The 11,256-nt window shown below is 34.5% G+C and overlaps 1 protein-coding gene and 1 long non-coding RNA gene across 2 annotated transcripts; one reads left to right on the top strand and one right to left on the bottom strand.

The window, feature by feature from the left end:
- Positions 1-6,416: 6,416 nt before the first annotated feature.
- Positions 6,417-7,536, bottom strand: LOC145129163 (uncharacterized). Its single transcript, XR_013717339.1, has 2 exons — positions 6,999-7,536; positions 6,417-6,911 (listed from the first exon to the last, which is right to left on the bottom strand). It is a non-coding gene; the product is annotated as an uncharacterized LOC145129163 (long non-coding RNA).
- Positions 7,537-9,025: 1,489 nt separating this feature from the next.
- On the top strand, positions 9,026-10,859 carry LOC145133763 (uncharacterized). Its single transcript, XM_079068726.1, has 6 exons — positions 9,026-9,225; positions 9,308-9,455; positions 9,538-9,685; positions 10,231-10,341; positions 10,420-10,500; positions 10,597-10,859. Exons 3-6 carry the CDS (start codon positions 9,593-9,595, stop codon positions 10,783-10,785), a joined length of 474 nt encoding a protein of 157 aa, XP_078924852.1. The 5' UTR covers positions 9,026-9,225; positions 9,308-9,455; positions 9,538-9,592; the 3' UTR covers positions 10,786-10,859.
- The last annotated feature ends 397 nt before the right edge of the window (positions 10,860-11,256 follow it).

Below are 11,256 nucleotides of genomic sequence, written 5' to 3'. Positions count from 1 at the left end.
GGCATTAAGAAGGGAAAAGGTCTAGAATTGGATATGACTAAAAGGATTAAGCAATTGTCGAGGACAATCTAAGGTTTACCAAAGATTGGTTGCTCAGGGACAGTTGGAAGTATAGTGTTAATTTTGGAAGGACCATATTAACATATTCTAAAAAGAGGCAACTCTTCTTCAAGAGTAATAGTCAAAAGGGGAATATGGAATTGTTTCCATAGGTGGAAGTTATTCAATTTGTGTAAGATTAGAAAAAAAAACTTAATGCAAGAAGGATGTTCAAAGGAATGTACTTTGAATTTGAGACTTCGTTCCATGGAGTTTATCTCCATTGGAATACTCTGTAATGTCTGTTGACAAGTCTTTGTGACTCTGTACTTAGTCATTACAAGATGGTCTGTGCATATAAGTTTAAAAATCTAACAGATTTCGATAAATGATAGGAATTTGGAATTCTTACATTTTCGATAAGGATTTGGGACTGTGAAAAGAGAATCATTGAAATTATGTTCAATCGATCTAGTTCACAAAGTAAAGATCATAGACAAACATAGAGTGCATACTTGGTGTATGGCAAAGCTATTGTTTAGAAGAACATAGTGTACATGCTTGGAGCATGGGACAACTATTGTTTTAATTCAAGTATAAAGTTGATAGTTTGAAACAGTATGCAACGAATGATGGGTAATCAATATGGTGATAAATAAAAGATGTGTTATTTATATTCATAAGTTCTGAGACCATATTGGATTCGATTATTCTTGTATTTCACTTTGCATGTTTTGACTTCCAGAATAACTAGGTCGTTCTTTCTGAATGACTAAGTTATTCAAACCATCCACAATCGGTCATATGTTGGAAGTAGATATGAATCAAGACTGTCATGGGTTGGCTTGTAGAGGTCTAAGATGTTGGACAAAGTGGTGCTACAACACTCATGAGTGCACATAAGTTCTGAGTATTGGATTCAACCCACGCTCATTGGAATCACTTCATGGATTTTATCACGAGTGATCATGAGAAGATAATATCTTATATTCTTCAAACCTAGAGATATGAGTTGTTACTATGAGTTGGTTATACATTAGTAACTCGATGTTATAAAACGTGCCTTGGTGTATGATTCAACAAGTAGTAGAACAAGCCATATGAGTCGAAGTTTATCCATTCCTTTTACCTTCGGGATAAAAGCGATATCTGTGGGACCCTCGATGATTTAATGATGATACATGTGAGTGCTTGGCCAAGCCAGAAGTGATTTGATTTGTTCAATTAGTCGGTCGTCATAAATCGGAAATCGGGAAACAACAAATGGACAGAGAGAATGATTTATAATCCATGTCTCAGTTCATATGATATCTAGAATGGAGGAATATATGATCCCTTATCTAATGGACAAGTCATTGACAAAGGTCAGAGTTCATCGACAAGGTCAGAGTTCGACAACGGCTTTTGAGAGCTATGATTGCCAGTTAGGTTTTGAAGTCATACTCAATAATAGTTTTAGACTTATCCAATTGGGAGACTTTTGGATTAGTGTCTAAGTCCATAACTATAATTGGTATGTACTTGACCCGACTCGGCATGGTCCATTTGGGTTGCATGGCATCGGAACATTTGGATAGACCGTTTTGTGAGAAGAGGACATTTGTGACATATTAATATATTATAAGTTCTAATATATTAATATGAAATCATGTTATTTAATTAGTATTGATCAAGATTTAATTTGGACTTAATTTAGTGATCAAAAGAGACTAATTAAATATATGGTGATTGATTGTGTAAATCATTCATTCTTATATATGTGGGCCTATGATCCATGATTCCTTATGTTGGGTTTAACCCATGTGGTGACCCATGGATACTCCATGGAGGTTAAAACCCATGGAGCATAAGGAATGGGTAAAGGCATGGGTTACATGGTGTAACCCTAATGTGCACACTATATAAGGACCCCTTTGGCTCAAGAAATTGGCACTAGTGATTCATATATGAGGGCTAGCCGAGTTGAGAATAAGTGTCTTCTTTTCATGGTTATTCCAAGTGTTGATGATGTTGTGTGAACCATTTGAGGTGTCACACTTGGGGCACTAGGCTCTCGAGCTTCATGGAGTCAAGCTACATCAAGAGGTATATATTCTAACTTGTTATATTACCCAAGTATCAAAAGATTGTATGCTAGATAGGGTAATACCTTGAAATATTCATATTTTCATGTATAATAGAGAAAACATAGATCCAAGGTCTTTAGGGTTGCATGTACACTTAGGAGTGTTAGAATGCTCAAAACCCAACAGTATACAGTCAGGAACAAAAGGCAGATATACTGACAAAAGTTATGGGAAAAACGAAACATAAAGAGATACGGGAGCTGATCGGTGTTAAACAAGTGACAAACTCTGGAGTAGGGGGGAGATTGTTGGCTTAATCCAGTTTTTTTAGTATGTTTCTGCATGTTTTTTTTGTTCAGCTTTATTCAGTTAAGAGTGTTTGAATAAGTCCAAGTCACATTGGTTAGTGGTCCCTGTTCTCATGATTACAGGATAGTTTGTTTCCTTTATGTTAAGCATTACTTTTTCTTAGTTTAAATAGATGGCAAAGTGTACGTTGTGATGTACTCCTTTTTAGAAGTTCTGTGAATAAAGGTGCAGACTTTGCCCCTGTTCTCTGTGCAGTTTTGTTCTTTTGTTACTTTCCTATCATTAGATTTGTGCAATTCCTTTTCTGTCCATGTTTCATTCCAACAAGGCCAACGGGTTTTTTTTGGTGATGCATTGAAGTTGTGAGAACCGAACCCAAATCTCGTAAGCATTGAAATATCATCTAGCAGCAAGAACGGGAGTTGAAATTCGTGGTAAGTATCCATAACGAAAAAGCTTGCTGCATTTTATTATAATCTGTCCCTAGGCATGGTTGCGCTGCTGCGTTTTATTTTTCTTGGACATCATGATCTATCCTTGATCCAACAGTAAAGCAGCGGGATAGAATAAACCCTTTTATCTCACCCAAATCGCATCAAATAAACTCATGTGCATAGTCAATTTCATTTGTTTATGTACCTTTGATCGAGTATCTGGTGAAATGGGATGCTTGACATATGATTGTTGCTTAACCTTGAACTGCGATAACCTAGTGTGTTCTAAACCACAATTTCACCATAAAAATTAAATACAATAAAATACGGATCATATATGACATATTTAATCCTGACATTTAATCTTTTGAACTAGTTGTGATGGTTACGTAATAAATGAAAACAGTGAATAAAAACAATAAGACATGAAGTTTTCCATTTTATTAATTTGGGAGAAACCATTCAGGAAGAAACAAGGAGATATTGCACCATGCAACTTGACTTTTGCAAAACTTATTATTATACCACATGAGACTTATTATACTAGATCTCATAATTATCTCCCTTTTTAATCTTGTAGTTTCTGGTTATATTAATAATATAATTACATGTTTAAATTTCACCACATGTATTGATCTTAAAGTAAATGGTGATTTTTGGTAAATGTCAGGATTCTGCACAACAACATTAACCTGTCTTGCGGGGCCTGTAGACGTCATTCAGGCGCGAATTAGGAAATGACCTCAAGAGAAAAGTTTTAGAAAATCGAGTCTAGTTTTCATAAAATTCATAATCAGCTCAATCGGAGTTATGGATTTTGTTTTATGAATAAAACACTGAACGGGGGTCGGGCTGGGAAATTATAAAAAAATAATATAAAAGTTAGAATAAAGTAGTATTTTTGAAACACATACTTTATTTGTTAATTGCTTGTTATGTGTGGTGTTTAGGTGGGGCCTTGAGAATTTCAAGTAAATTCAAGACTTGGAATAGAAGGAGGATTTCTTTAAGGCTAAGTTCATAGTTTTAACTCACTAAGGTTGCATGATTAAACGTGCAATCCATAGATGGTGATTTGATTCACTTTAGGATGACCGTGTCATTACTTGTGCTTGATGATGATAAGATAGTTGTGATGCTACTATATGCTTTGTGATATTACCATGTTATGACCTAATTGCTATGTTGCTTACACTTTGATGTACTTGATGTATATGACAAACTAGTTTTTGGTATGAGTCGATAATTTTCTTAACTTTAGTGCATAACCAAAAACTACATCGCATAAGTGGGTTATTGATGCTAATTAGGATCATGCTAGAATTGTTAATGCTTGTTTAGTAAATCCTATTGTTTACACATTGTGTATGGTTATGCAATGGTATCTGTTGATATGATGTTATAATTGATATATGCTAGTTGAATTCGTTTGCGATGATCATGCCTAATGAAATCAATAGTCATATGTTATGCTTGATTGATGGTATGCCATGTTGGTACGTGCTATGTTGCCTGAATTGGTTGATCATCTAGCATGATCATTTTGAATTAAAGTTGTAATTAATTTTTAGACATATGTTATTGTATGGCGATAATATGATGAATTTTATTACATGTTTTATTGCTCGTTAAAGTTGTATGTGTAACATGATACTTTTGCGGTACGCTTGTTGTGCGGGGTATAACGGTGTTAAGGGTGGAACCTTGCAAGTCTAATAGGTGAAAAGAGCTTAAGCAATAACGGTGATTAGTTACATGATCTTTCTAGATGGTCGTGTGACACGTGGTTCGTGTGCACCCCGGTGTACGAGAACTGGAGTGGTGTTGGCTTTATGGTGTGGCCGGATCAAGCATCATGTGGGATTCAGGAGGTGTATTGGTAGAATTGGCACCATTTGTACCGATCCTGAACGACACCGTGAAGTACTTGTACTTTGCACGTCGGAGTAGCGAAAGTGGAAGTCTTGGGGTTGGTGAATTCAAGTGGAAGTCATGAGCCACTTAGAGTACTAAACTGGCTGAGCACACGAGTAATGAACGGGGTTAAGTTGTTGGTTAGGCTATCACTAAGAAAACCCCAAAGTAGATAATTGGTTGAAATGTGAATATATACAATAATCGGTTGAATTGAACTTGTATATGATAATCGGTTGATAGCCATTGCGTATAATAAACGGTGAATTAAATTATATGTAATAATCGGTGGTTTTAAGGTAATAACTATAATCGGTTGAATTGAGCTTTAATATTATTGAAAGAAATTACATATAATAAACGGTGAATTGATTTATATGTAATAAACGGTTGAATTAAGTTGATAACTATATTTGGTTGAATTGAAATTAAATGATATGGTGAAATGTTGTACTGTAAATGGTTGAAATTAAATATGATGTAAATGGTTCAACGTTGTTCGCTATTTGGTTGGTTATATAATTGAAGGTTGAATAAATAATGAAATGTTTTTACATGAAATGTGATTATTTATATGTTATGCGGTTGTTTATATGGTATTTGGCTGATCATATAAGGTATGTGGTAGAATTGCGGTTGAATATGTGATTGAATAATTATGATACGTGGTTGTTTGCTATCTGTTATTTGTCAATCATTTTTATGCTTCATCGTAAAATGAATGATTGACCCATTTGGGGTTTGTATGTTTTATATGCAACTTTATGAACTCACTCAGCAGGGGCTGACACTTGTATCTTTTCTCTTTTGTGCCTTATGATCGGTGCATGCAGTTTAGAAGATTGACCTTGGTGAGAGGGGTTCTTATGGGTAGTAGTTTTATAGTAACGATACCAGTCTTGGACACGGTTTTGGTTATTTACTTTAAAGTACTTTTGTTTACATTTTAAATGGTTTGGAATTATGTTTGAATTTTTGAAGTAACGTTGCGGTTTTGAAAATGTTTTGAATTAAAAACTAAGTCTTCCGCTAACGTATTCTGTTGAATAAATATTTAAAAAAAAAATTATGGTGAAATTCACAACCAAGGTTATAGAACTCGTTAATCGGTACCTGTTCGGCCGACTACCGAGTAGCGAGTACTCAGGAGTACTTAGGGACTTAGGGAGTACTCGTATCCGGTAATTCATGTACAAATATTTTTAGAGAACTTATATATGTCAAAATCATAATTAAAATTATAAGTTGATTGAAATATATAACAAAATTAGATACATGTGAATACACAAAAACTGAAAAACACATAATGGTCTCACTTCGTGAATAATTACTAAAAAGTTAAGATATATATGTAGTAATAATCACATGTATGTGTGTTAAATAATAAATCGTTAAGTATATTATATATATTAATCACTGAGTTGATCAGGTTTTACAACACTGCTCAGTTCAGTAAGGGGCCGATCGGGGAGTACTCGGTTCTGTAACTCGCCTCGGTAAATGACCGATTAGCAAGTACTCGGAGGGGTAATCGGCAAACTTAGCGAGCTTTACAACAGTGTTCACGACGTTACAACAAGGTTGTAAGTGAATTCTTTAGAGGCAACAAACTCCAAGTGTAGCTAAAACGAACTGAACACAAAATGCTTATAAATGGAAGCAAATAAGTCGAGCGAAAATTTAAAACCAAAAAATACCAGGTAACAACATGGAATCTGAAATGTTAGAATCCTTAAGTGAATAACGTAAATAACAAGAAGATGTGGAATGAAAACCAGATAGGCATCAATTTTTTCCTGAACGTTGGCCCAATTTTGTCATTTCCATTAGCTGAACCATCTGTGAGAGGCTAAAAAATTTAACACCACATTTTCATTATTCTTATACATCAAAAAAAGAAAATTATTATAGACCGGTGATTGGTTATCTGATTATTATACTTCACATGGGCTCATGGTTTTAAGCCAATTGATTGGTGATTGGTTATCTGATTCTTGTAGAGTTACTTGTCAATTAAAAAAAAATCTAAACTTGGATAAAAAGATTTAGACAGAAAAATCAGAAACCTGGTTCAAGCATTCTATCGAGCAGTCGGAATGCATGATGAAAGTTTCCTAAAAATCACCCCGGTTACATGAATAGTTGTCTCCTAATTCAATATCAAAAGAAATTGACAGAACACAGGCAAAAAATATGGTGTTTTATGTCAAAAAAATAAACTCAAATGCTAATATACCTGACTGGGTCACAGAAGTCGCCATGTCATTTCTTTTGCTTCTTTTGGTTGTCCTGATACATGATACAGACAATACACAGGTGAGATACGCAATCCTTGAAGTAGTTTATCCCATAGTGGTGATCCATCTAAAAATCAACCCTTTGTCGCTTGAGCAACTCAATCGAGTCAAAAACATTATGATCCCGTTATGGATAAAAAACCATTGTGTAATGAGACACGAACTCGAAGAGCAGTACAATCAAATCGACTGAGTGGTAGAGAAGACAGTAAGGAAGCAAAGGAGGGAAATGGGCTACTTCTGTATAAAACATCAGTTGGTGGAGGTTGAATGGAAGACGGAAAGCAGAACGATGGAAGAAGGAGATGCAGGGACGTTGTAGAAAGAGAGGGAAGCAACCGGTGGTGAGGAATGATCTTTGAGATGAAGCGATGACCTTCTATGATGAAACGATGAAATCGATCAGAAGAAATAAATGAGTAGTACATGAGGCGGTGGAGAGAAGCAAAAGAGATTAGTGGGTGACGAAATCGGAGTAGGTAGGAACATAACACGTACCAGTGATAGATTTTGAAAAAAAAAAAATCAAGAAGTCAAAAAGTTCAACCAATAGGAACAGAGTAAAGACCAAACTGCAATTTCAATAAAGAATGTGACCAATTTAGATATTCAGAAAATATGTAGACAAAAGTTGCCAAAAAAAACCATCAATTTTATGTTCCTAACTTTTAACATCTTTAATGTATATATATATATATATATATATATATATATATATATATATATATATATATATATATATATATATATATAATAAACCCGTCAGTATTCCGTGACTATTATGTAGCTCATCTCCTCTGTCGGTAGTCCGTAGCTAATTACCTACGAAATAACTACGGATTTACGTCCCTCGCTATTCCGTAGCTAATTAGTGACGGAATATCTACGGAATTACTTCCGTTGCTATTCCGTATATATTACGTTACTAAATTAGGGCATCGTAGCTCTTTTTTGTAGCTAAACCATATGTTTTCTAGTATTGAAATGGACACAATTCAATTCCTTCGAAATCCTTTGAATTTCCTGTTTAATGGATTTCACCATTCCTAAGGGAGTGCGGAAGGAATTTAATTTTGCCCTTCCTTTTTTTTAATTAAAATACCAAAACACCCTCATTATATATATCATGAAACAAAAACAATAAAAATATATATTTACGATAAACAAATTTGGAATATTGTCTTCGGTTTTAGAAATGTGGAATATACTAAGGCTTTGGCTAAAGTGGTCAAATCTTGGGCTCGACCGGTTAGAATTTCATCAACCAAAGATCTGCTTGCAGTAAGACCATTTATACAGGCAATATAAGATTCTCTGTTTTTTTTTCATGTTATCCCTCATTTTGGTATGTGGTTTTTTATATTATTATGTGTAGGATGCAGAAAAGGGAGGATATGTTGTTGGAGCATTTCATGTGTATAATCTTGAAGGGGTTGAAGCAGTTAAATCTGCAGCAGAAGATCAAAAGAGTCCTACTATATTACACAGGTATTGGATACGTTATCTGGAAGCTATACAAATACATTACTTCAACGTGATACATTTCATAAAAATCAGAAATATTTACCTTCAATATGATATAGTTCACTTGAATTATTATATATACTATAACATTGTTTTTTTTCTTTTTTCTACAGATTCATTCTATTGCTCTAAAGCAAGGAGGAAACCCTTTGGTGGCATGCTACATTTCTGTTGCTGAACAAGCAATGTAAGTTTTCTGAACAAAAAAGCGCTACTCTTTGTTTAGAGGGAGAAAAATGAAAGTTGAAATTTGTATTGATCCTCAGGTGCCTATCACTGTTCATTTTGATCATGGTAATTCCAAACAAGAACTTATGGAAGTTCTCGAGTTGGTAAGTCTGACTCTTAAATTTTATTTCCAGAACAGGACAATTTTTTTTATTCAATTCATCCACTATATGATAATCGTTACAACTTTATGTTTATTTATTTAATTTCTGAATTCATACACTGGGAGTTGAGTCGGTCATGGTAGATGGTTCACACCTACCCTTCAAGAAAAATATCTCATACACAAAATGCATTTCATCATTAGCACATGCAAAGGGAATGACAGTGGAAGCTGAATTAGGCAGATTATCTGGAACTGAAGATGATTTGACTGTAGAAGACTATGATGCAAAGTTGACCGATGTAAATCAGGTCAACACTTAATTTTTTATGTCCTAACTTTGTTAATAAGAGAAAAAAACACGGGTTTAATCTTGTTCCATACGAATTATAGGCTCAAGAGTTCATTGACGAGACTGGTATTGATGCTCTAGCAGTGTGTATTGGTAATGACAGTGGAAGCTGAATTAGGCAGATTATCTGGAACTGAAGATGATTTGACTGTAGAAGACTATGATGCAAAGTTGACCGATGTAAATCAGGTCAACACTTAATTTTTTATGTCCTAACTTTGTTAATAAGAGAAAAAAACACGGGTTTAATCTTGTTCCATACGAATTATAGGCTCAAGAGTTCATTGACGAGACTGGTATTGATGCTCTAGCAGTGTGTATTGGTAATGACAGTGGAAGCTGAATTAGGCAGATTATCTGGAACTGAAGATGATTTGACTGTAGAAGACTATGATGCAAAGTTGACCGATGTAAATCAGGTCAACACTTAATTTTTTATGTCCTAACTTTGTTAATAAGAGAAAAAAACACGGGTTTAATCTTGTTCCATACGAATTATAGGCTCAAGAGTTCATTGACGAGACTGGTATTGATGCTCTAGCAGTGTGTATTGGTAATGACAGTGGAAGCTGAATTAGGCAGATTATCTGAAACTGAAGATGATTTGACTGTAGAAGACTATGATGCAAAGTTGACCGACGTAAATCAGGTCAACACTTATTTTTTTATGTCCTAACTTTCTTAATAAGAGAAAAAAAACACAGGTTTAATCTTGCTCCATACGAATTATAGGCTCAAGAGTTCATTGACAAGACTGGTATTGATGCTCTAGTAGTGTGTATTGGTAATGACAGTCGAAGTTGAATTAGGCAGATTATCTGGAAGTGAAGATGATTTGACTGTAGAAGACTATCATGCAAAGTTGACCGATGTAAATCAGGTCAACACTTATTTTTTTATGTCCTAACTATGTTAATAAGAGAAAAAAAAACACGGGTTTAGTCTTGCTCCATACGAATTATAGGCTCAAGAGTTCATTGATGAGACTGGTATTGATGCTCTAGCAGTGTGTATTGGTAATGTTCATGGGAAGTACCCTGCAAGTGGGCCAAAGCTTCGGCTTCAGTTGCTTAAGGTAGAGGAGGGTATTTATGTCTTTTCACCTGATGGGCTGTTCAATTAGCAGCTTCATAATTCCACCTTTTTTTTGCAGGAGTTATATGACTTAGCTTCAAAGAATGGAGTGTTTCTTGTTCTTCATGGAGCCTCTGGATTGCCTAAAGAACTTGTCCAGGTATATATATAATATATGATTATAGAGTAAGATAAGATGATAAGAGTTTTCATTTTCCAATTTGGTGTTTATATTATTGAGTTTTATGATGTATAGGAATGCATAGAGCTGGGAGTTAGGAAGTTCAATGTGAACACTGAAGTGAGGAAAGCTTACATGGACATTTTGAAAAGCCCTGAGGCTCATACAGACCTTGTCCATGTCATGGCTGCTGCTAAAGAAGCCATGAAAGTCATGGTTGCAGAGAAGATGCAATTGTTTGGTTCAGTAGGAAAAGCCAACTAATTAATTAATTTCTTAACCATCTTTTCAACATATTGATTTCACATGAACAACAGTGTAGCTAAATATTATTTTATATTTATTCTGTGGATTATTTTTATGTAAGTAACATGTAACCTAATGGTTTGATAGTTAGCACGCCATGGGAGAGGCCTGGGTTTGAATCTCCCTTCTCCTCTATTTTATTCGTGGTCAAAATTCGGGTCTGGGCTGCCTGACCCGGATCTGACCCATACCTGCCCTATCTAGCTTTCCTTTTTTTTTTGCCAAACGTATTAATCTTCACAAAACTGTCACATAAATAAATTTTTTGCAACACATTACACATGCAAGATGTGGATCCCTTAGTTCCTACTCAAAGTATATATATATATATATATATATATATATATATATATATATATATATATATATATATATATATATATATATATATATATATATATATATATATATATATATATTAAAGCAGAA

Source organism: Lactuca virosa, chromosome 8, assembly GCF_052849685.1.
Source record: "Lactuca virosa cultivar CGN04683 chromosome 8, Lactuca_virosa_CGN04683_v6, whole genome shotgun sequence".
NCBI lineage: Eukaryota > Viridiplantae > Streptophyta > Magnoliopsida > Asterales > Asteraceae > Lactuca > Lactuca virosa.
This window is presented reverse-complemented; position numbering and strand designations above follow the sequence as displayed.